Source organism: Neopelma chrysocephalum, unplaced genomic scaffold (genome assembly GCF_003984885.1).
Source record: "Neopelma chrysocephalum unplaced genomic scaffold, ASM398488v2 Primary Assembly neopelma1_62, whole genome shotgun sequence".
NCBI lineage: Eukaryota > Metazoa > Chordata > Aves > Passeriformes > Pipridae > Neopelma > Neopelma chrysocephalum.
Window position 1 is genome coordinate 7160221 of NW_020897719.1, and position 27222 is coordinate 7187442.

A 27222-nucleotide genomic window follows, 5' to 3' on the forward strand; every position below is an offset into this window, starting at 1 on the left:
GAAATGAGCATCCAAACCAGCAAAATATATTTAAGTAATATCACAAATACACTCAAAAATCTATTTACAGATCTAAAAACTGTATATCCAGTAAAAATCCTCCCACAAAAAGGTATTTATAAACAAGAAAATTAACACAGTTTCATTGTCTACTGCTTGCAACAAAGGTGCTTTACAGCCAGCATAGCATTAACTATGCCTTTACAAAATAAACAACATTATTTCTGGGAAAAACTTGAACTGGAGACTGGATGACAACAACTACAAGGCATACAAAGCATAAGGAACTGCAAATACATAACTCTAGTAGTGCAAAACCAAAGAACAATGGCTTTTTTCTCCCCAACACTTGTTCAGAGAAAAATATTACTGTGAATATGCAATTTGAGTTCCTGTAAAAGACTTAAATTTGTAGGACTCAGTACATTTGCATGTTTCAGCAAGGCTGATACAGAGGAGGTAAATGAAACAAAGTCAACATAAAATTACTAATGTGACACAAATTTATAACAAGCTTTATAACAAAATGTCTGAATATACATTACAGAGACAAACTTCTTGAAAAAAAGGTTTAGATTTTTCTCTACCCAGAAATTTGTACACACTACCGCTAAACAACTTGTACGTAACTGAGAGAGTACGTAACATTCTTTGGAATTAAATTTAAATTTCTCTTTCAGGCATTGCCCCTGTCTTTTATACAAGGAAGAGAAGAGGGATAACTCCTCACTTAGATTACAGGAACTCCTGGTGTTTGTCCCGCAGGCACACACCCAGGCTGGGCAGAGACCTGCAGAGGCACGAGAACCAGGAGCTGGAGAAAAACTCCACCTGGGAACGTTGGTCACGGTAGGATGCCTTGATGTAAGTCAGTGTAGAAGTGAAGAATTAATGTGGTTGAATTCCTCATCATCCACAGCCCTGGTTTTACTGTGTTTTGAAATACATGACAGTCTCTTTGTACAAAAAGGCGTCATAATTCGAATAGCTGTAAACATTTCCTTTAGTTTAAATCAGCATTTTCACCATGCCTTTGTTGTTTAAAAAAATAACGATATCAGAAGTAGAAATACATTAGCTCATGTTACAACTATTTCAAATTCAGAAAATCAGGTCTTTAACTGCAAAAACTGCAACAAGTCTGCAAAGACATGATTAGTTTTGCAAATAATATTTCTGCTACATTTTTAGCTGGCTCTTTATCTAACTTTCAGCAAACAGCTGGAGATCGCCCAGTTTATCCTAGAAAAAAATCTAACAGTTTGATAAGTAAGCTGGAAAGCATTTAATAACCAGAGGCAAAAGAGCAACGCCAATTGTTGTGTTTATTCTGCCCAAAGCTAAGCCCATCACTACACTGCATAGTGGATCCTACTCACAGTCTCAGTCCCACACCATTCCTGTTCTCCTTCTTATACAAAAGAAAGATACAGATGATGTCCATGAAAATGTAATAGTAGCAGGTAGAGATTTACCCATTAAGATCTGTCCATTATAATTAGTAGGGAGAGTTATGGTTGATATTCAAAGCTTGTCCAAAACAGAAAGGACTAACTTCTTGACTTCAAATGTTCAAAAGGTGACTATCAGATGTTGCTTTATGGGGACTTAATTAAAAATTTCTAAGGCTCAAGTTGTAACGGTTTATAATGCAGTCAGATGAACTTTTACTGAAAGAGGAGTCAAAATAATGGAGATTTTACAAACCAAATGACTGCCTTTATGCATCTATACTCAAGGGTTGTTGACCAAAAATGGAAGAGGCAGTGCTGCTTTTCTGCAACCCAATGGATTCTTGTATCCAACTCACACGCTTGAATTAGGAGCTTATGCACCCAGCCCAGGCTCCACAGGACAGCTTAGAACAGAGGTGCCCTAAGGTTATTCAAGAGACATATGGGATTTGTCTGTGCATGAAAGCAAAACCAAAACAAATGTAATGTGCACAATCACAGGAAAATTCATCCTAAAACAGAGATCAGATTAGTCTTCCTCTGGAAATATTTACTTCTCTTTGTTAATGAGCAGTGGAGCACTTCAGATCACTAGCATGGATTCAGATGTCTGGCTTTCGGACACCTGAAATTAAATGAGATGACTCCTACCTCAGACTCTCACATTAGGAACTTAAGTTGGATACCTGAAGTTAGATGGTGTAAGTACCCTCTGTCCTCACTGAGAACAGCCACCTCTTACGAGCTGCAATCACAGCACTTAATTAGACAAGACACAAAGGCATTAAGTCTTCACAGGACATCTCTCTCATTTCTAGATCCCCTTTTTACATTATGGAAGGGGATGGAAAAAGGGAAAGGGATGGTGTCTTGCTAAACAACATCGTGTAATATACAGTAATGAAGAAACTTTGTGGCTGTCATTTGTAGGTCTGAAAAAATCACCATTTTGAAGTTGGTGGGTGCAAATTGCTTTGGCTATTGTAGATCTCATTATTTATTTTGGGAGTTAATGATGAGTATCAGTGTCACCAGATTCTCTAGCTTAGCTAGGTAAAAAGTTCACATGGCATTAGAAAAAGTCACGATGGCAAAGACTTAAAGAGCTATTATACTATTTGCATGTATTTAAATTTAAAAAAAGTTATATTTAAGACAAGGATCAGCTAGTACTTAACATTTTTAATAAAACACTGATGAAAATAGAAAAAAGTAAACTCTAGGTCTAGTAAATTGCACACACATATGCAAATAAAAACCCACAAATATTACTGTTTCAGCCACTTAGTTGTTTCACTACTTATTTTCTGTACTTGAGAGATGAGATCAGAAAGCTATGCAGCTTCTCTAACTGAAGGAAAGGCCAGGACAGGATTTCTGGAGTCCCATCCAGCTCTGTAAGTGGAAGGATTAAAACTATGACCTTATGGGTGGGAGAACAGACTTAAGGAATACCCAGGATTTCCTTCTGTCCTAAGGGAATAATGCATTCCTTCCAACAAACTTTGCTTGTGGTTTTAATAGATAATGAACTCATTGGTCCAACCCTGTACTCAGCATTTTACATTATCATGGTCTTAGGCACAGCAAAGACTTCAGATAAACACGGAAGCAAGGCAACACTTGTATTTCCATTTTTTATCTATGGATTATTTTCTTTGTTAAATTCCTTGGATTTTATTTTGTTTTATTTTCTTCAGGGTAGCTTTTCAAAGTACAGACTAGTAAGAGCCTGGAAAAGACCGAACCATCCTAACAAGTGAAGGAAAAATGCTCAGTGCAGTTTTTATTCCATATATGAATTAACTACTGGGAATATATATCCAAAGATCAGCAGCAAAGATATTGAATATTGGAAATAACACTGAATGTTTTTAAAACTCACTTCAGCAAACATTGAGCAGCACCAGAACATCAGCAGGTTGTCTGATTTCCCTGTTTTCTGATGGCAATAGAGAACTGAGTCCAGGCTGAAGATGTAAAAGCAAGTAAAACTAAACATTCTTGGTAGCTACTTACCTACACTAAGCTATTCTTCTACAGTAGCTATTTTTTTTTCTTTTTGGCTCAGTGCTGTTTTGTAATACTCTTGATATCACCACATAATTTCAAGGATATGTAAATTGACTGGAGTACTAGCTTGGCTCCTTTCCTGTATTTGAACTATATAGTGGACATAAATGACAGATGAGTGTGCTGTAACATTCCCAGGAGCTCTTGTCCATCAAACCGTGTCTCTGAACAAAGGCTGCTCTAAGAAACTCATAGGAACATGTGATCTGTCTCCAGAATGCATGGTCATATTAAATAAGTCTCTTATATATGTACAAACAGACCTGTAACAAAACTCAAAATATCATAATCCTACCCTCTTCTGTTTAAGATTGCAGTTTCTAACTTGCATATAGTATAGCTGCTCAAAGAGCTGAATTAGGTGAATGTAGCAGACTTTTTCAGAGAAAAATAGTAAGATAAAAAATTTTAAGTATGGTACAGTGAGAAAGTTCCCAGAGCTCTCACTTCATTTCCTCTTTGGTTGCTAATTAGGATTTGACAAGTTTGAAACCCTGTCCTGTGTCCAGCACTGTGGGAAGAAACCAACTCATTTTCAGTCTTTTCAAGCACCTAAAGCACGCTTTACAGACCCAGAACAGATTGAGACCACAAAACCAGTTTGCCAAATGTACTAGCGGATAGGTAATGCGTGGGAAGTATATCATCCAGTGTTTGGCAACATCACTTCCCGTTGGCAAATGCAAAGTGTAGTCGCTCCAGCGCTTTGACACACCGTACACTGCTTTCACAGTACGTCCCTTTTCAGACCAGCTGATGTTGCTGTCGGGGTTACAGTTGTACTCAACCCATTGCCTGGTGAAGTCACCAAGCTGTGGAGGGTCTGCTTCCTCAATGTCTACAACTCTGGCCATTTCTGCTCCTTGCACGGCAACATATTGGTCATTTACTTTTCTTACTTCTTTAACCCAAGGCTGAGAGTTCTCACAGTCTAAAACGATGATCAGCCGAGAACAAAAAGTGCCGTTCTTTTCTCTCCACCACTCCAAGAGCGTGTCAAGTCGTAAAGCATCACCCCCTGCCAAAAGGACAAAAAGCTTTAATATTAGGATGAAGAAGCGGAAACCTCTGAAGAATTGTTACTGTTTCGACTGGTTCTAAGAATCCCTTACTTTAACAACTTGGACAGATAAGAACATGCTTTCAAGTGATCCTCTCTGGTTGTAAATGTTGCAGATCTCTAGAGAAGTGTGAACTGCTTCTGTCTGACTTGCCATGGCAGATAAAACCATGAGCTCACCCTTGATTAGAAAAAATACCCCAAACACCCAAGGGGGGGGGGAAAGGCAATTCCCTCATAGTGTGAAAGAAAACACATCTATTGAAGAAATCTGGAAATAGATAAACAAGGAAAGAAAACCTAAAACAAACTTTATTTTGTATTAAATCTTTATAATTTTAGGAACAATTACTCTTTTTAGGATGTCTTTATGAAAACTAAAAAAAGGCTCCTCTAAGAGATAACTTTAGAACAAAACACATGCTAACAGTTTCAAAGAAAGAATGTCAATGAGAAAGTCACCTACAGGCACAAAAATTCACATGACCAGGAATGAAGAGATTCTCTCTATAGACACAGTTGTTTTCAGAGCTTCAAGAAAACTGGTATGGATTTACAACTCGATGAAACAAACCTCACAGAAATTTTTCCACAATATTTATTTCCTATCAGCCCAGAAGATCCTTGCAACTAAAGTGTCCAACTTCTCATGTTCCATCTCAGCTGTTGCTCCAACAGCGCTTTGACAGAGGAGATTGTAATTAAAACAAGTTACCTATAGTGGGAGTCCTTCTGCTTAAGTGTAATGGATGTTGCAGGATCTGTGTAGCTTTGAAAAGCAGACTACTTATTGAAGTGTCTAAGGACAATATCTTGCAAACAAATGAATAAATCTCCATTGGCTCCACATTGATATTAAATGTGAAGAACTGGTATGCCTAGGTTTTGGTCAGTTGGAGATTTACAACAAAAATACTCTAGTTTGAAAATGTCAACTTAAAAACAAAAAAATGTGATCTAGAATAACCGTATTTTAATTCCAGAGTGATTTTCACTGTGGAATACAATTAAGCAGTGTTTAAACATTGTTAACTGCATATTTCAGCACTTACATTTCTACCTGCAAAGGATGAAAAAACGTGCTTCAAATTAATAGCTCAGAGGTAAAGCATTGTGCATGATATTTCAGTTAAAGTAAAAGCAAAATTACAGGGCTGCAACTCTCTCCAAAAAAGTGCAAGCCTGGAAAATTTAGTACCAAAGAAAATCTCTAATATACAAACCTACAGTCATGACTTGTCTTGGTACATGATCCCCAAATTGTTGTAGTTACTTACAGAAGAGACTTATAGAAGCAGTTTCCCTTTTCTAGGCACACCTTCTGTATCAATTATCTGTAAAAGTTTCTTTATTTGTTCACATTTCAAAGGCTTATAAATAAACTTTATTTTAGTGTAACTATGCAGGAGTGCAGTGTAGAACAGTGCAGGTGACTTCAAAACAGCACTGGATAGAATAACTCAAAGAAAACCATCTCATCCTTCACAGACACAGGCAAACACATGCTCAGCTTCTAACCCTGCTAACCTCAAACACATGGACCTATCAGCCAGGGCAAGATTAAGGCACAAAGCTATGTAAGGAATCCAGGCTTTTGGCCACTTCTGTCTCTCTGGCAGGTTCTGCCGGCTGACAGTTAAGCCGACAGTTCCAGCAACAGAGACAAAGCTTCATTAGCCCAGCTCATGCCTTTGCCTTCACTCAGAGAACATGACCTCCCAGGTCGTTTTACTGCTCATACTTTATGCATGACTAGTTAACAGTTTCTTTTATACACCACTATGTTGCATCTCAGCTTCCAACAACAGAGAAACATAATTAGTGAATTAATAAATTCAGTAAGCCTCCTTTAAAAAATGTCATTACAAAGCAAAGAGTACACTGCTACTGCTGTGCTGTATCATGGCATAGGCCGGCAGTGAGAAACTACTTTTTCATTTAGATATGAATGTTTTATTTAATTGTTGCCATCTCTACTCATCCTCTTCACAGGTCAGAGGACAGTACACAGTACTGAAGCTGATGACCAGTGTTCCATCTGTCACAAAATGCTACTGTCCAATACATGGGGCACAATTACAGAGACAAGCAGTCTTCACCTTTTCAGTTTATATTCCAAGTTATGTGCAGGAGTAGTGCTATCTGAGGAAGATCACGTTATACTCCACAATTTAACTAAAATTAATCACAAAAAAGGCATGCAAGACCTGTGACAGCTGCCTGTTCTCTCCTTTATGTAGAAGCTGAAGATGTGCTTGGACAGGGAACTGAAAAGGAGCTTTGTCAGAAACCTGAACACCACTGCATTTATACTCTATCTTTTAGCACTGAAACTTTCTTTTTAACAGCTCCCTTGGCCCTTATCCTAAAAGTGAAGACAGATTTCAATATAGGCTACAGCTACCTACACAGGTACACAGACACCTGAGCAACCTTGTCATACTCCAGGCTGGCAAGACATAAGCCAGGACTGGGCTGGAAGCTGGCCAAATTTTGCAGAAACATTTGGCTCTACATATGCTAGAAAGCTGACCATGTCTATGCTGCTGGCTGGAGCACAGGTGGGAGGTGGAGTTTTGCTGCTTATCCTGCTCCACGCTCAGCAATTGCACAGGGTGGCAGCTGCTCTTATGGACAAACCACCCTGTTCCCAGAGAAGTAATTCGGCATACACTGCACTTCACCACTCATGCTAACAGTACAACAACAGTACAACTGTGGCTTTTTAAAATATCTGATACAGATGAAACCTTTGAGAAAAAAGCAGACATTGCTGTTCAGCAGAACAAATGGTTCAGCTGTGGAGCTTTGCCAAAACAGGTACAGAGCCTCCAGATGGAAAGTGACCTGTGCTTGGACACCTACCTCAGCGTGATCGCACACAAAACTAGTATCTGTCTAACTTGTTGAAGAACACATGCACCTGGAGAGACACTGCTGACAAACAGCCAGGAGCTCACAGGCAGAGTGCTATCCAGGAGCATTAATTCTATCCCAGTTGCAAATTTTCAGTGGATTTACTATGAGATTCACTTTTTGCACATAGTGACCTCAGAAGCTCAGTTCCCTACAGCAGCAGAGCAAGGCTAAATCTTCCAATGATTCAACAACTTCAGTACGCTTACCAAAGAACAGAGCTGAGACAGAACTGGCCATTAAAAAGAGATAAAAAATGGGCCAAGAAAATGCAAAATGGTGAAGTCTATTCCAAGCATATGACAGGGCATTGAACTGGCCCTTTATACAGGGGTTTATAGTCTTGAGGCCTGTGCCCACAGTCACTCCCAATTTCTAGAACACCAGCAAATCATAGCTGTTTTTACAATAGTAGGCTTGCAAATATGTTTGAAGACCTGCTTTTCTAGTGCGGACTGTGCAACTGCCTCCTATTTCTGTTATTGATTCTATCTTTTACCAAAAAACCCAAAGCACATCTTAAGGACTTCATGACTAACTAACACAGTGACACAGAACATTATATAATTCATTCTGCCATGTCCAAGGAATGAGAAAAGATCATGCTTTTCATTACAGTGAATAAATATTCCTCGAAATACAGGGAAAAATCTGGCTTTAGAGCAGGAGGTTATTTCCACTTTAAATTTTCAGATCTTTAAAGTTGTTGAATATGAAAATCATGCGGGATGAAAACCAGGAGAATATGAAACCATGTTTAAATCTGTAAGAATACCTTTGGGGTCAACAATATTTAGACAATTTTGAGAACAAGTGAAAGATTAGTTAGCTGCAAAAGGATTTTATTAAAGTGAAAGAATACTAAAATTACAAAGTTCATGAAGTAACATACCTGGCTCTCATACAAAGCAAGGTAAGGAAAGAACTGTTTCTTTTCAACAACTGCATACAAAAGGGGTGCCTGCATCTCTCCATTCTCTCCACTATCAGAGGCAGTCAGCCCACAACCTGTCCTGTTTTTTCAACTCCTTTTTGCCTCTTAGTCTCTTAACAGTCATGCTCTGTAGTATTACCCTTTCCTTTCTTCCTTCCCTGCCAGGAGCTTGTATATAAACCTGTTCTCTGAACACTAATGGTTCTTTGCCATTCTGGACAATGCAATAATAAGTATGACCAAAACGTCAAAGTTTTGCAATACAGTATGATTTTTTCCAAATCAATTCATTCATTCTGTAAAGTTTATCAATACCAAAACTAATAATTAAAAAAATCCCCAAACCAGTTACCTGCCAGTGCCCATTCACCAGTGCCATGTGAGTGACCACTGTAATACAGAATGTAGGTATCATGTCTGGGTCCATCTGCTGTCCGAAGTTCAAGAAAAGACTTGATCTTGGAGTGAAGAGTATCAAAGGTCAGTCCGCTTGTAGAGTAGTCACAACCATATGTCTCAATCATGTGATATGCAAAAAATCTTTGGATGGCATTAAGCATGCCAGTAGACCTCAGATTTAACTCTTGTACGTGCTCAGGTGGAAGAAGAGTTGGTTGGCCATCAGGACTAAAGAGAAAGAAAACAGCTGCGATTATGGTTTATAATTATTTCATGCTTAGTGGGCTTTTAGCAATTGGTGATTTTTTCCCCTGTGCATATTTTCTCTGCTATGAAGTAGCACTGTTCTAAATTTAAACTGACTTTAAATGCACAGTTTATAAACAACCTAAATTACTGTATTTGTGTAAGGGACCACTATCTCCCTTCTGTCACACTTCACTTCAAAGCATAGTCCTTACTAAGCCCTATGCTATTCCTGCAGCTGAGAGACAGAGGGGGAGAGAGGAGCTGCAATGTGAAAACATGCTGGGGAAGTTCCAGCAATTTCATAAAGCCCCACTGAGAAGCACTCTCTACGCAAAAGCACTTTTTCACAACTGGAAAAAAGCACAAGGAGAATGAGTGCTAATCTGCACAAAACATCAAATGCAAACTAGTTTCCAATAACAGACTAAAGAGAAATCCAAAAACACATTTTGCTCAGACATTCTGAAATATGGAACTTGCACATATACAGAATTATTCCTTGTGTGTGCTGTTCAGATGCTGTTCTTTCACCATAAGAAATGCATTTCAGATAACAGTATTCACAGATTAGAAAATCAAAGTTTTAAGACAGCTAAAAATTAGACCTGGAAAAAACCATGTATGTGCGTGTGTGTCTGTATACATATGTCTGTGTGTGTCTCTATACCTATGAATATGCATATATATATATTAAAAAAAAGAGTCCTTGGTTCCAAAATGTATTTTATTTCTATTAATATATGTATATTCTATATAAAATATAGATAAATATATAAAATATAAAATCAAATACTTATAGTATGTAAAATATAGAATAAAATATATAGTGAAAATACACACACTTTTTTTTAGGTCTACATAGCTATTTGTTAATCGCTACAATAAGAGATTTGGCCTTCCAAGACACCCAATTATGGGAGCGCTTTTTGGAATGTATTTTCATAAAAAGAAATGCATTCATCACTCTTCAGCCAATGTAATAAGGGTATTGATAAGGAGCATGACTGACAGCTGTGCCAAAGTGGCCTGATTTATGCTCAATTAGACAAGAGGTTTCGTAGCTGAAAATATGATCTTACTCTAATAATACAAAACATGACTTACGGGTGTGTATATGTATGTATTCTTCATGCATTCTGTTTGCAAGCCAGTGTGTAAAGCCACCTGGTTTCTTCATTGGTCTAGCTAATTCAATTTTGCACCTCCTACCTGTCTAGTGCTTTTATGACAGTTAATGTTCCTCTACTCCAACTACATTGAATACCTCATCATTACTGTTTGTCTCAGCAAGTGAAGACTCAGCCCATCACTGAAAGAGGCAACCTTTATTAATAAGGAAGTTTAGTTCTGTCAAGTCCTAAACAGTTGCTCAAGAGTATCTCATTCATGCAAAATTAGAGGTAACTGCCAGAGCCAGAACAATATAATACAATGAGACAATTATATTGTTGCCATGGAAACAAAATGACTTTATTTTTATTGTAACGCAAATTTTGAACATTTATTTTTTTAACTCATAACAATAACTGACTACATGGATTCTTTTAAGGGTGCACAGCTGTAGATCAGAAAGACTGTAGATCAGAAGCTCGGAAAATTTGTTTTTTACACTATTTAAGATACAGTGATCTAACAGTGATCTACAGTACCTTTGGTTTCTCTGCCTGGTAATTTTTTTCCCAATCCACTACACATACTCAAACTGGGCAGTTTTCATAAATTGGGCAGTTCTATTTTTAAGCCTCTTGTTTCAACTGACTACTCTGTTTCTCTTGTAACTTAAACAGATGATTTGCATAGCTCTTCTTTATCATTTACAAAACAAATGAGCCCATACCAATTTTAATTATATGGCTAAAGAAGCATTTGCAAGTTTAAAGCTTATAAGAAAAACACACAAAATGGCAAATAATAATGGTACAATCCCTCTACCCCCAAGCATTTCTCACACAGTAACATTTATGTTGGAATAAAAATCAACTGTAAATTCTTAATACCAAGACCTGACAAGTAGTTCACTCACAAATCTAACTTCATTGCCCTTTAAATGTAGACAGAATCTCATTTAACAGAATTCAAAATTGTTTTGAACTAATCTGTTTGGTTTATTAAATCTCCTCATGTAAAATATCTGCACTCAGTCAAACGCCCTGATCCTCCTTTGCATGAGACGTGGACTATGGAATCTGCCCATGCACAACTGGTCTGAAGAGCATTCGTAGGCTTTCTAAAAACAAATTAATTAGATATAAAAACTTGGATTTGGAGTTACTCATTCCAGAAGATGAGAAAAAGAGAAAAATAGAAAATCTTCCTATTATTTAAATTTGGTTTTAATTATTGAAAAATACAAGCCACATTACTGCATTGCCTCCACGAGCTAACAGTACACTTACAATACTCTGCAGTTGAAATACATGGTAACTATACCTGCAAAAGTTGGTGGGAATCACAACAGCATACCCAACACACGTTCCTCCTAAGCAGTTTCCCAGCTCATGGAAAAGCCCATGAGCCATGGACTCCAGAGGTAAAACAATGAGAAACGCACTCATGAAGATCCCATTGGCTGGCTAAAAAGAAAATAAAGAGATTTAGGCATTGTATGAAAAATTCTTCCTGTCTGTTGGTTATGGTTTTACGAACCATAGTTCCCTCTGTTTGATCACACATAATTGGGTCCGGAAACACACAAAATATTATTTGTAATGTATACTTATTTTTCCACATATTACATGGTGAAGTACTCTAAAGACAAACAAAAGGCTTGGGGAAAATGTGGCTGGTAAGCAGGGATCACTCTTCTGAAAGGAATGCATTTGAAAACACTGATAGCACAGGACTTGGCTGTAAAAGCTGTGATCACAGCTTAGTTTTACCCATTCAGGCAAGAAAATCAAATGCCACAAAACTATTTATATGCATAAAATAAGTGTATCTGTAGACATCTGCAGAGGCAGGCCTTAATCAGTAAGGTACAACACAGAATATTATGTACCTAGAATCAGATTACAGCACACTATATTGCATCCATCCCTAGAGGTATTCAAAAGACAGAGATGTGGCACTTAAGGACATGGTTTAGTGGTGGACTTGGCAGTTTTGGTTAACAGTTGGCCTCGATGATCTTAGAGGTCTTCTCCAACCTAAACCATTCTATGATTCTATGTTCATTGAAAATATACATTCAAATATTCTTGCTTTTTAACACCAAGGAGTTTTCAAAATATTCTTTGTGGAACACTATGTATCACACAAAATATGACTTCTGAGAACATTCATGAACATTATTTCAATTAAAAAGACCATTATCAGTTACATAAATACCAGAGGAGAAGGAACATCCACTACAGGACTTCTTAGCATTCACAGAGCTAATAACCTATATGGAGTTTTCCTGTTTTGTAGGGAAAAAGCAGTTTTGGAAAAGATTACTCTTACTGATACGTAGCTGACTTCCGTACCAAAAAAAAAAAAAAAAGAAAAAAAAAAGGAAAAGTTTCAATGATTGCATCTCGTCCACTAGCACAAGTAAAATAAAATCGACTTCTGAAATGCCAGATGTCACTGAGAGGCAGAACAGATACAGACTAATTTTAATTATTTTAGTATGATGTGAATGGGTTAATGAAGCATTAAATGTTTTAGGAAAGGTAGAAACAGTATTATAATATATAATTAACTAAGAACTTTAAATATTCATGATGCATTTGTTAAATATTAATGTTTGTTATGCAGCAAAGGAAATAAATTCATAGCTATGGATTTCTGTCTTGAGAAGAGTCCTGTGGTCTCTGACCCTCTCTATGTTTTATTCACCCTCTTTGCATAAATCTACAATATGAATGTTTTTAAAAAATCTGGATATTGCCTTATTGTTTAACACTCAGTGATTAGATAGGGACTGGTAGTTCAACTCAATACATAGTCAAAGCTATTAATAATTTGGAAAGTGAATAATACTGAAAAAAATGACACCTAAACCAACTCAGTTCTTGTTGGCACATGGCACTAACTCAACTACATTCAGTTTTTAAACACACAATGTCTCAGCCTGAAAGAACAGCACTACGCATCTAATGTGCTTCCTGGCTAAGGAAGAATACCATTTGCTACCTGTCCTGGTTTTAAAAAGCGTCCCATCATATTTCTGATGGAAGGCCCTCCCCATGTGTCCCTGAAATGGTGACAGCAATACTTCTAACCACAAATAAACACCAGTCTTATACTAAATGATAATTGATAGCATTATTAACGGATAGCACTGACTTCCTCCCAATGCACACAATTACCAGAAGACAGAAAAGCTCAAATCACTGTAATAATTAGGGTGCAACCTCAATGTTTTCTTGTCAGTAAGGAGAAAAAAAACCCTTTAACTAAGAGAATGTAATTTTTGTTTCAAATTTATAGCAGCAAGCACTCTTTTTCATTGCTGTTTCCCAAATGCACTTCAAAAAAAAAAAAAAGACTCAGAGCAGCAGCAATAAAAACTTAGAAAGATTTGGTTAGATTTTATACTGTAGAAACCTTGTAAGAGATAACACAGATGAAACAGTGGAGCTCAGCAGCTAAATTAGTTTCAAGACTTGGAGACTTACTTTTCTAGTTGTAGATACCAAAAGTGTAATTTTCTGGAAGTTACCAAAAAAAAGGGAAGGCTTGGGTGCTCCAGAAATTGAAGGGCTTCTCTGGAAAAGCTTCCTATTTATGATCAGTTAGTTAGAGAATTTTCTAAGCTTTGGACCAGGAAGTATTATAATACATTTTTATGACAAATTCAGCTTTTCCAGCATATATAAAATATATCTTTCCTTGGATCTTGCTACAGCAAACTGCTCTTACATTGCATTATTGTTTTGATCATGGTGAACATATTACAAAACAAACACCACACTGCTGATAAAAACTAGAGCAATCATAATATCCTAAATAATACTATTATATTATTACTTTATATGAATTTGATTGTAGAAGTTCTCTTACAGCATGGCATGTTGTTTTAAATACTCCCTGTATTTCCCCAATTCCCTAAACACATGCTAGTTATTAAACTCACAGTGTTCTACCAAAACATAACTTGAAATTATCACAAAAACTCAGTGTCTGACTACTAAAAAATATTTACATTTAATAATTGAAAGTACTCCTACTAATACGAAGCTACTGGCAAGAAAGTTCCTGAGGACTTGTGGGATAAGGATCTCACATAGAAACTCTATGGATCATCTCGGTGATCCATCGTTCTCTGTGTCCTGCTTTGAATTTGTACCAAATATTAAAGAGGAATGGGAAATAAGCTCTATAGTGTTACAAATCAACTCAGCTCCATTTGAGGTTTCAACTTTGTTCTTTTTCAGTGGCCATCTTATGATACGGACTAGGAAGGTGTTGTTAGCATGGATATTTTACATTTATAGACATCTATCTAATATAAAGATGCTGGCACTTGCTGTCAGCACTTTTTCAACAGTTTGATTTCGAAAAAATACGTCACTAACAAATATAAAAATGACTAATGATGATTAGAGCAGCTCTATAATAGGAGAATAAAATATTTTAATTCAGTGCTGCAAAAAAAATGACTGGTGGCATTTTAAAATACCCAAACTATAAGAACTTCAAATAGCAAAAATAATACCTAATTTAGTAATTACAGTAAAACTGAAGATAGGTTACTCCTTTAAGATAAAGACCTAAAATGCCAGGTGGAGACTGTCAGTGCTTTATTAAATCATAAAGATTTGAAGACTGGTTCTTAATGGAGCAGATGGCCACGGATGCATAAGTGGAGCCAAAAAGGGATTTTGTTCTTTCATCTATTCAACACATTCTTATTCTGTTTTTGATTGCACTGGCAATCTGAGCCTGCAGTACATCCCTGTACTCTAAGTGCCCATTGATTCAAGACAGACTGTTCAAAAAGCAAACAGAAGATAGGGACCATCCAGGCAATCCCACTAGAAAAACATGAGAAATCATTTCTTCTCTTAGTCTTAGGGGTTTTCTTGCCTGTCTTCTTCTGAGGGAAATAAATGTACAGTGTAGTCTCATTCCAAATAATGTAGAAAAGGTAAAAGAAAAAAATCTACTTCTTGCCTCTGACGACTGAAATGACAAAGAATAAAAGATTGGTGAGATCCACTAGTAGTATTATCTTTCCACTTTCTCTAGTTTTTTGAGCAATGCTTAATGCTAAGTGTAACTGTTAAAACACCACAAGAATTTAGAGGTATTTTTCAGTCACGATATTAATTTTACATTCATGGATACAACAACTCCCATGCCAAAGAGTAACCACTGCTTGAAGCACAACTCTGGAACTGTATGTAATTCTGGACGTGTAAAAAAACAGGTAAGAAAAAAGCAAACAAAACCAAAAAACATTAATTTAAATTGGAAGTCAGTTACCAAGACCTATAGAAGAGCCCTTCTGTTTAAAATAGAAATAAATCACTAAACATATGTCAACTAAGATGATCGCAGAATCACTGAATGGATGAGGTTAGAAGAGGCCTCTGGAAATTGTCTGGTCCAACATGGTACTCAAGCAGGGTGACCCACAAGCAGGCTGCCTGGGATTATGTCTGACAGACCAACAAGTGAGAAGGTTTACAAAGATGTCCTTATGCATTTCCAAGCAAAAATACTGCCCTGCTTTCCATTATCCAAGCTGAATAATATTTACCTGTTTTTATACACACACAGAAAAACCCCTTCCAAACAAACTGAAGGAGTACACACTCTATGACAGAGGAGGCTCAGGAGAAAAAAGAGTAACATGGTAACTAATCCAGAAATATTTGATGGATAGCTTACTTCAAATGAGGACAAGATATGTATATTACAGGTAAAAAGAAGCGCAAAGACAAAATTTGTAAAGCTACAAAGTAGATCAGCTACCAGTCTTATAACAAGTTACTGAATGGGAGAACAGCCTCTGGAGAGTAATAAATAAACGATTACTTCTGACTGTTAAAACAGCAGTGGGAAAATCTAGAAAACAGCTTGCAGAAAATAGTTGTCACATTCACTGGCAGATGGATTTAATGTGTTGTTTTCCATCCCTGACTCCTGTTCTAACATGGGGAAGCCTGTGCTTGAATCTATGTGCATTTGTCCCAGCAAAACCTCAAGTGGTTGTCAGTTTAAAAACATACTAAATCCACTTCTGCTTTTTTAAATACAAAAATGTGGATCCTGAAATTAATGAGATTTTTACAGCAAGCTTAATATATAGATCGGACTCTTTAGACTAACAATGAACACATTCTTTCTCTTGTCACCAGAGATCCCCTTCAGGATAGAGGGCCTCTGGAAGTGGTGGTGACTGCCCCAAGGTGTGCTGCCGCTGTAGATGTGAGCAGGTAACCTGAGGGAGCCCTCGGGGCAGAACTGGAGAGAGAGAGAGAGAGATAAGGAGGGCTGGGTGCAAATCACAGAGTGGAAGACAGGCAGCGAAAATTAACAGGATAGAGGGTGAGTTTGAGAAGAAGTGATAAGCAGTGAGCAAGGGGAACTTAGGATCCAGCTAGGATCCCTAGGAACAGTAGGGAAAGAGGGAATAAAGGTATTACAAAAGAAACCGAAAAGACGAGTCTATAAAGAAACAGCAAAGCAGTCAAGTCGGCAAGGAGGGGAGAAACTGTCAGTGATGAAAAGAAAGAGGGGAACTAAAGATGATCAGACAGAGAGGAAAAAAAAACCAGGAGCGGCATGGCTATTTGAGATAATCTGGAAAGAGGCCAGAGGATGCAGCAGGACCTCTGAAGGGAAAAAAAACAAACCAACAAACCCCGCCCCCCCCCCCGATAAGCAAAGCCTGAGGAGGACTGGATTAAAAAATACAAGCCAGGAAGAAAAGCAGGAATAAAAAGAAGGAGAAAGACTGGGTATGATTTGCATTCAAAAAGTTATTTAACCTGTGATGTTAACAAAAATATGTACAAGTAAATATAGATGTTACTGAGAAAACCTCTTACTATTCAGAAAATAATCTTGTTTTTAGAGAAGTTCAAAAAAATCACCATCTTCAAATTTTATTAAGGCATTGTAAATTTAGCTTTTAAGAAACACCAGGCAACAACACCAGAATAAAGAATACAAAATCACTAACTCTCCCCAAAACATGAAAGTACTCCTACACACAATAAACTAATTTGTCTCCCATAAATAATTAGAGTTAAATGGTACTGTCCATTTAAGTATTCAAGCATATAATGAATACTATTATTTTACTCATAAAATAATTACTCATTTAACTCATAAAATTCACTAAAACCAAGAGTAACATACTGAAAGTACTTCATTACATTACATTACCTGTCTCTAACATAGTTAATTTTTCTCTTGGTGATATTAAATACAAGTCTTCCAGAGATAATAATTTTCTTTGGCCAGTAATTCAGAAAACCTGTAGTTAGAGCACTTAACTAAATCTGATTATAAGTTTCTGAGAAAAAGAGTGCCCCAAATCTTTGCCTGCAAATTTCGAGATCTTCATTACAAATTTTTCATCATTTTACTGGCTTCTGAAAGAACTAATGTCTGAGTAATTTGCATGACTTCTGCTGGATCTTGTCCCATCCAAGGGCCTAATTATGAACAGGCACATGACTAATTGCTGTAATAAGTTGGCACTCTAGAGTCTATTGATTTGACTGCAATTACTCACACAAATGTAAAGGCAGGTGCTGAACACTTCCTGCAGATTTTGCAAGGAAAATGTCCATGTATTTCTACCAAGATTGCAAGGTGTCTTTCCTCTGCAGCTAGAGCAGGGATTATTATCAGAAGCAGATCATGCCCCACCTGAAACATGCCCCACTGAAAGATAAGCTGTTACTCCACTTTTTATTGCAACCAACTCTGACAAATTACTTTTACAGTTCTTCCTAAGCACATGCCAAAGCACCAGGAACAGACACTTTAAACTCTACTCTCATTACAAGAGCTATGTTCCCCTTAAAGAAAGATCCTTGGTTAACAGGACTTTCAGCCTCAACAGCTCTGCATCAGTCAGAAAATCAGTCTGTGCTACAGTGAGTTAATTGACCTCACTTTAAAAGCCTTTCCACGAAAGTAGATTTGATATTTTTCTGGCAATTTTAATCAAATAGAATACTTCTAGGCACCAATTAGCAGACAACTGGCTCTTTAGGTCTTGACCTTTCATACACTTGAGATTTATATGAAGCACAGATATTACAGTTATTAGAAATGTTAAGAGGGCATATATAATGTGCTTGTAACAAAGTCTTCCACGAAAGAGAACCCCTCCTCTCCACCACTTCATTTCTGGCTGTAACCTAACACACATAGTTCAGTTAGATTTTTTTTTATATGCTTTTGCTGAATATTTAAAGCTGACTGCTAGGAAGAACCTTTCCAAGGCTCAGGTTTTCAGCCAATTCTGTTCACTATATAGGAGGTCAAATGGCAGACCATGAAGTGATTTCAAGCCACCTCTCTTATCAAATGCAGTATCATAAAACAAGTGTTCAGTACATCTTCAGAGTGAGGAAAGGTATAAATAAAAAATGCTTCACCTTCCAGGTAATATTTAACAGATTTCAAATATAATTCACACTTACTGAAAAAACTACATGTTGCAAAGACTGAAAATCGTTAATCTTACTCATACAAAAAAACGCCTTAAACAATTTTTAAAAGAGCAAATACATTTTCAAAAACTGGTGACTGAGGAATAATTGGCATTCCTAAGAAACTCTAAGGAAAAAATACGATGAAAATGTAAGTTAGAAGAATTTCCTTAATACAAGAATGCAAGAGTGGCTGTATTACTCTGCACCAAAGCTTCAGCTACAAGAATCTCTGGTCTCCGAGGAGGCCAAATGGACACCTAGAAAAGATCGTAAGAACAGACCAAGCACGTTTCCCGAGCACTCTAACTACTGGTGGCTCAAGGACTTCCTGAGCCAGATGTGATTTCCAAATAGTACACAAACCTCAGTTAATTTACTTCCATGAACTTGTCCAGCTTTCTCCTGAGCCTCTGTAGCCACTGGGCACACACAGATACACAGATGCAGAGCTCACTCGGCACGGAACAAGGAACTATTTCCCCCAACCTGCCTCTTGCCAACCTGACTCCCCTCACCATTTGCGCTGAAACTGATCATTTATTGTCTCTTACTATTTACCTTCTACAACATCAAACCTGTTTTATATGTTCATCATATTCTCACTTAGTTCTGCTTTCTTCTGATGGAAGCATCCTTATTTATTCATTTCTTTCATGTAAACTCTTTCATGTCTATAATGAATTTCATCACCCTTCAACAACCTTTGCTTGTTTTCTTATCTATAGGAAAGCAAGTAAGAACTGCACACATATTCAAAATATGAAAACTACGGATTTATACAGTGGCATAATGATACCTCCAGTCCTTTCCTAATAATTCTCAGTATTTAATTTGCTTTTTTGATCACTAATAAACATCAAGCTGATGTTTTCATGGAAATGAATCTAAGATCTCTTTCTACCACATAGTGATGCTAGTAGGTTTTTTCTTGCAGCCAATTTTTCTTAAAAATAGAACAAAACCAACCAAAATCCTGAAATCCCAATCCATTAGGAATTCAGCAATAACTATTACTTTTTTTCAAGAGAAAAGGTAGAGGTTTATCTATAATAGTCTGATTTATCTCTTAATTATTACAATACATATAAATCACCATTAGAAAAGTATATATTCACCAGAGAAGCTTGTTTGCTGCATTACTGTTGAGTCTGTTAGACCTCCTAAAACAGGAGACTCAAAAATCCAGCAAAGGATTCTGGAGTTTTAAGGCCTTGAATTCCCCCTACAAAGAGGAAAAAAACCCCTAGTTTTGTTAAACCTCTTGAAAAAAAAAGGAAATGCCCTGCAAGAGGATAAATTGTGTGCTTATGTATCATTGCTTTCTTATTTCTAATTATTTTGCAATCTGACACTATCCAGCAAAATACAGAAAAGGCCACAGCTTCCTGCAATCACTATATTAAATGATACACCTATTTATTAAATTATGTTCTGCTCAGGTCTGATAAAATATTTCATTTTCCAGTAACAGATGAAATAGACACAAGTCATCTGCAAGGTGAACATCACAACATCTTTTAAAGTAGAAATGCTTTTAGTTGGGGCAACTGCATTCATAATCTTAGGCTAATTCGTTACTAAAAATACAAGGCGAAAGAAACATAAACATAGAAAGATAAATGCAATTATCTACTAAAAATAAGCTATTATAATAAAAAACTGGACTTCCTGACAAATGGAAGTATTTGGCCTGATGCCCTTCACTTTCACCACTACAATTACTCCTTCTCTTACTGAATAGGCAAATGCTTAACCTCTCAGCAAGGGTGATGAGCTTATCTTACTTACACACAGGATGCTGTAAACTGAAATTAGCCAATAACAAACACTAAGTTTTTAGGTGGATTACCAGTTTGTTTCTTGGGTACTGTACAAGTAATGCACAAGTAATTCCACAGCACAACTGCACTTCTTCAGAATTAGAGAGAACTAAAAATTATCAGACAGTAATAACAATTGCAGTTATTCTGGGTCAGAGAATAGAGACAGAAAAAAAATTACAATAAATTATCAACCGCTCCAAAAAGAAAAAACTAACAAGATGGGTATGAATCCAATCCTCCTGGGTTACCCCAACAGCTTGCAGCAATGAGGCAGTTCTAAAGGAAGCACCTGTGTGCTTTAAACAGATGGCAGAGGGAGAGGGGGCCCTTCCCACGAAGGGCTACAGCTGGAGATCCTGCCCAAACCTAACTCCCTGCAGTCAGGCTCCGGGCACCACCAAGAGAAACTGCCTCTTTCCAGAGACTATCTGGACAACTTAAGCCCTTGATTTATTCTGACTGCTTTGTTAGGTGTAACTAGGTGGAGTGACTCCATCCAAGGGCAAGGATAGAGAAATTAATAAGACTATCTGATAAATATTGCAAAAAATATTTTTACTGAAAAGTGGTCAACTAGCATATAAAAATTTAAGTCTAGCATTTTGATAAAATCACACAATTGTCAGAAGAAAAAGTATGGAAGTTAGCAACATCAGCATGCTGGTAGTCCATCTTTATTGTTTCTGTCTCCCAAACCACCTTCCCATTTCTTTAGGTGCATCAGCACCTTTACTTTCTGTAAGTACATTTTGGGGATTTTTTTCTCTTCTTTTTGGTTCTATTTCCTTCTGTCCTTTCTGCAAGTCCACACACCACAGATATGAGTGCTGATACTTTTCTAAAGAAAAAGCAAAACTTCCCAGTGTTCCTTGCAGGCTTGTCTGTTAACCTCTAATGCTTTTCACACAAAAAACTAAACCCCAAAGCAAACAAAAAACCAACACAAAGAACCTCACAAAATAACTGTCAATTTCATCCAATTTCTTTAACCTTTCATCCACAAAGTTATTTAATCTAAGAAAATCTGCAGGACTAGAAATTCTGCAGGAATGGGCAGGAAATTGTTTTGGAAACACTGTAGAGACATTTCTGTAAATTGGATCTGCCGTAAATTATATTTTTATACATTATTATATGTTTGTAACTCACATAAGAGATACATGGGTACAAAAATCATTGTTGCCTTGGTTTAAACAGACTCCAAACACCCTGCTGCAACTATGACAACACACACTGTCTCAACTTGGGCACTGAACAAATATTTTTAACAAAACATATGTTTTCTGCTAAAGAAAAGATAACATCCTTAATTCATCCATGGAAAGAAAAGTCAAAGGACACTGCGATTTTAAGAACTGGTATTTCAGATTACATATCCTGTGGTACATAACCAGACTTGAGAGTGAGACACAGCACACTTACACCAACAATGTACCAGTTTATCAGCTGATCTCTGACTCCACATAACTGGTTAAACAAAAAGCAAAAGTATTGAAAAAGACATTATTTAATACAACTCAATCTAATTAAAATAGTCCACAACAAAAGCTCTTGATATAGTGAGCATTACTAGGGTTTAGCACAGTGATTTACTCTGAAAACAAATTTTATGGCACAACGTATTCAAAAGCAAAATAATTTCATAAGTAGTTAAATGCAAAATACTTTGCACACTTCTTCTCCCCTGGAAGCTTTAACTCTTCCACTTGCCTTAACAGGTCACAGTCAGGGCAGCATGCAGTGTTAAATTTGAAGTGCATGCTGGTGAAACCAAGTGTTCAAATTTTGAATTGCTGAGCCACGGCACACCATTAAATTTTAGAAATTTTAGGGAGCCAACAACTCTCAGGAATATTCTCAAGAAGGAGATCAAGATAATTACTTACCTGCCAAGAGACGGCCCCCAAAACAGCAGTCGCGACCAGGCTGAAGAACACCAGCTGTTCCGAAATCAAACAGAAGTGACGCATTCCTTTAGATGCCATAACTCTGTCCAAGCTGTTGTTTTCTGCACGGTGGGTGTAGTATACCTTGTGACAGTCATTTAGTTTTGTGTGAAATCCCCAAAGAGTTATAAAAAAAATCACATGACAGATCATCCAGAAAATTCCAAAAATAGAAAAACCAGGTATCACAAAATACCAGAGATCCAAATCACGTAGTTTAAAGGCTGCAAGAATGAAAAAGGTGAGTTCAATGACTCCAACTGAGAGGACAGAAAGCCTTCTGCAAATTTTGCCACGATACAGGTAGGGCTTCCACCGTTCAGTTACTGAAAGTCCACTGAAGTAAACGTCAAGAAGGGGATCAGAAATGAGGCAGCTGAAGAAACATGCCAAGGCAAAAGGGTTTGTGGGAATTTGCAGTGATGGAAAAAAGAGTAGGGATGCAATGGCTCCAAAAATTGCCAAATTTGGAATTGCCAAAAAAGACTTCATACGTAAGTCAATAATCAACATGGCCAAAGCCATGACCAACAGAATAATACTCATAGATTTTTCTACCAGCATAGTTGTGCTGGCAATGGCGAATCCAACTAGCTCTAAAAATTCAACTGTTGTCAGTAGAGTCGGTCGATGATGGACACAGCCACAAATCCTCTCAACCAAAGCACATAATATCCTTAAAACAATGGCGGAGAGGAGCAGATATTTAGTAGCTTCTTCTTTCACATCCCTTTTGAAGGCAGAATTATTAAGAAAACAGAGAAGGCCAAGCAAAAAACCAAACCAAAGATTGGAGAGACTCAAACTTGCTGTTTCCATTGAAAAATAGTAGTACAGTATGCTGGCAATTCCAAGAACAAAGAGCCCCAGAATAAATATTACCAAAATCAGTGCATCTGCAGTTTTTTCCCATCTGACATAAAGGCCCATGCAAATGGCAACCAGCAGGTTGATTCTGGCAAGATAGCCAAGGTATCTGACTGATGAGTGCATGTTCACTTCCCTGTTTGCTTCTTCTAGCCTTGTCATTGCTGCGTAGAGACAATGACTAACACAGTAACGCAGTGACCTACACATGTAAACTGCAGTTAGGGGGTTTCACCCACTTGACTGAAAGTAAATATTCGGGTTTCATTCAACAAATACAATGCAATCTCTGCCTTCTGTAGTATCATTTCAGTAACAGTGGTCCAGAATCCTCAAAGTCCTGGAAGAGAATTAAAAAAAGTTTTAGTGGAAAATAATCCCTTTTAATTATATGGAGCATAAACATGACACATCCTTTCTCACCAAGGAGTTAAACATCTAAATTAACACATAAAAAAGATCAAGCAAGTGTGTTGCTAAAGGTCATGCAAACTGGGGTCATTATTAAAACCAATATAAAATGGGTTCTGCATAAATCTTGCTTCATAATTTGAATGAGTGGAAAAGAAACCTCACCTGTGCAGTTTTCCACAAAACTCATCCATTAGGTACCTATATTAGATATCTGTGGATATCCAAAATATTGCTATGATAGCCATTACCTTCTAGAATAGTTCAGTATTGTTTTAAAATACTGTTTTATTTCACCATTACATCCAATAAGTTCTCACTTTATACTAAATCTTTTCAGTATGCTTTGCAAGACTTCCTCTTAGCACTCAAATAACTACAGGATTTACAAAAAGAACTTCACACTCAGTTAATGAGCTTAACCCACAGTAAATAATGAAAAGGTTATTATCATTTATCTCCATTTCACAAAAGGGGACTGGACACACAGATGTATCAACTGATCTGGCATGATTTTCAGAGATTTTTCCTAATGTAAAATCAAAGCATTAATTTTCACCTATTCAAGCCACTTCCTCCCCTCCCCCAAAAGCAAGCCAAAAAAAATTTATCAGGATCAATATTACATTTACAACAGAAGAACCTCCTACTCAGATCCATTTAACTGACATGATTTTCTTATTAATATAGTATAGGAACAGACAGTAGTATTTTTAATGGGAATTTTGTAATGTTATCGGCACAGTCTCCAACACATAAGAAGACTTAAAATGGAGCCTCTATCAATTATAAGTAATTAACTAATTGTCCGTTTTACAGACATTTCTGAAGAGTTACTGGTATGACAGAGCAACCAACGTGCGAAGAACACTCAGTGCTCACTACCTGTATCTATAAAGCCAGGGGAACTGAAATTCAAAACTTAGACTTTATTCTCTCTTGATTTTTAAATTCTCATTTTTCAAACCAGCGAACAACAAATGATAAAGCGAATTGACTGAGTTGCTCGTAAGTTTTGGTAGATTTGAAGACTGGCACTTAGCGTAAATCCAGCTTAAATAATTGGTATAAAGACCGACTAGGCCTAAGACATTCTATTGCTTAAATTATTTATTTGGTAACACATATTTTCAAATTACATTAAACATCTAACAACACTAAAGATACTACTCGGAAGAAGTACACATTAAAAATCTGTTTACTTGAAACAGAATACATACCATATACTTAAAGCAAATGGTTATTACATGAAGTTATTGCAAATTAAAAGTTCTTTGGATCTCAACTGTGCATTTTTACAGTTTTCATTATTATTAGCGTTTTATCAATATTAACTTAATTCTGACTTGTCTGGATTCAAGATCTCACAATATTTCTCCCCTTACTTTTACCTACTGTTCCTCTCAACCTTTAATCTGTTTTTACATTATATAGGTAACACAGACCTGTTAGCTATCATATTCCAGGTCACGATACTTTAGGTTTCGCAGCCCTGTCTGCAGCCTCACTGTCTCTTGTACTACAATCAACATTTGCTTTATGGACAACTCAAACCATTTACTTCAACTGCTATACATGCCCTGCCTCCAATTCTCTCTTGTTCAAACCACGAACATAGAGGAACAATTTCCCATCTCCTTCCAACCCACAGCACTGACATGTGATTACTGCTATGCTGAAGAACATCTGCCACACCATCCTGTTTATATTGATTCCTGAGCCTTTCTGGAACCCCTCCAAGTCAAGGGGCTCACACTATATGCGTTCATTTGGACAACAGCAAGCAAGCAGGAATGAGCCCTTTGCTCATATGCAAAGGGCAGAAGATCCCATCTAACACCTGGCTTAGAATTTTGCTGTGATCAGTAAATTATTTTCTGGTGGGATAGGTAACACGAGCAAACTCCTTTGCAGGCAAGCAGCTACTGTGACAGAAAACTGCCAAGCAGAGTTTGCTGCCATCACACCAGGAGCAATACGACAGAGAAGCTCCCCTGCTGCTGCCCCACAAGCTGCGTTCGGTGCCGGGGCTGGGCAACACATCTGTTCCTTGAGGAAAGACACAAATGCTGCTTGAGCATAAAGTATTTGCAAAATGACAGCTTGGACTGTGAATGCAATCTCCTCTTCCTGGCTCCACCTTCTAAACAATTAGCAAAAATGTGCAGACCTAAACCACGCTATTAATCATTAGCATTTTTCTAACCAAAATACATGGTCAGCTTTTTGGTGAAGAGGAAAAGGTGCATTTTCATGATTAATGCATCCCATCACGCAGCTATTACCAAATACACAGAAGACAGCAATTCAATTTTAATGAGATGTTTCAGTAACTGATTTATTCTCTCAAATGCAGCTACTTGTTAGTAATTTCAATTAATACTTTGGCTGTTTACACAAAGACATGGGGGGTGGTGGTGTTTGTTTCGTTTTAAACTAATGGCCCTAAAGTTTTGGGTTGAACACGAGTTACATATCTCAGCAAATCACATTTAAATTCCAAACAGAATGTGGACGCCCACTTTTAAGTATTTATCAACTTTTGCAAACATAATTATAAGAAAAACCTGGAGTCTCAGTACAGATTTAGAGATTAAATTATCTAAGACCTTTCTTATATGTAAAGGAACACTGCTCTCAAAGTAGTTTTTACCCTAATTTGTCTAAGAAAGTTGAAAAAAGTACCAAAACCCAAAGCTGGTTTAATAGTTTATCTTCGGCTGACTTTAAGTCCAGGTGAGGCCCACCTGAAGAATTAAACCCGGTTACCTACAGCTTTATTCTTCCAGTTTAGCACTTTTCTTTTTTTTAACAAAAAGCCGTATTTAGCTAACATATCAACACAGCAGCTTTAACCCCCCGATGAATGACTCCGGTAGTTTCCAGAGGTTCACACCGCGCCCACAGCGGGATCGCCGATGCCGGGCGCGGGGAGCGCTCCCGGCGGTGCTCCGTCTGCGGGGCCGGCCCGGCCGGGGCGGGTCAGTGCCGGCACCGGGCTCCGCGCCGCGGGTCCCGCAGGGGGCCGCCCCGGGACGCCGCTCCGTGCCGGCGGTCCCCGTGCCCCGTGCGGGTGTCTGACCGGCCGAGCCGCGCTCGGTGCCGGTCCCGCCTTGCCCCCGGCCCGGCCCGCTCCGCTCTCACCTCCACAGGCGGCCCGGGGCCTTCCCGCCCCCCGCGCCGGACGCCGCCATGTCGAGCCGAGCGCGGCGCTCCCGCTACGGGCCGCGCCGAGGCTCAAATGCCGCCGCGGCGCCCGGGCGCGGCCGGACAGAAGTATTTAAAAAAAGCCAAGCAACAAAACACCCAAACCCCCAACCAAACCTATAAACACCGTCAAGTAGTGCTTAGGCACGGAGGCGGGAAAACTGTGTTTGAATCAGGACTGCAAGGCCAAGTGAGCCCTCTCCATCCTCTGGCACGCTGGTGACTCGACCACCTGTGTTTCCTTACACTCTGTGTCGGATATGCACGTTTTGAATTGG

At 37.8% G+C, this 27222-nt stretch overlaps 1 protein-coding gene across 2 annotated transcripts; it reads right to left on the bottom strand.

The window, feature by feature from the left end:
- Positions 1-27222, bottom strand: TMEM168 (transmembrane protein 168). Of its 2 annotated transcripts, none has more exons than XM_027682236.1 (5): positions 27122-27222; positions 22400-23667; positions 11516-11658; positions 8790-9064; positions 1-4545 (listed from the first exon to the last, which is right to left on the bottom strand). In XM_027682236.1, exons 2-5 carry the CDS (start codon positions 23534-23536, stop codon positions 3998-4000), a joined length of 2103 nt encoding a protein of 700 aa, XP_027538037.1. In that variant the 5' UTR covers positions 23537-23667; positions 27122-27222; the 3' UTR covers positions 1-3997. The 2 variants fall into 2 exon arrangements, with proteins under 2 accessions (XP_027538037.1, XP_027538036.1); XM_027682235.1 differs by lacking the exon at positions 27122-27222 and adding an exon at positions 26882-26975 and having other exon boundaries at positions 22400-23666.

Coding starts and splice junctions, on each gene's coding strand:
- TMEM168 (XM_027682236.1), bottom strand. CDS start 23,536: ATGTGTAGGTCACTGCGTTACTGTGTTAGTCATTGTCTCTACGCAGCA. Junction 11,659..22,399: donor TGGGGGCCGTCTCTTGGCAG/GTAAGTAATTAT, acceptor TTTTCTTTTTAG/CCAGCCAATGGGATCTTCAT. Junction 4,546..8,789: donor TGGTGAATGGGCACTGGCAG/GTAACTGGTTTG, acceptor TCCTTTTGGCAG/GGGGTGATGCTTTACGACTT.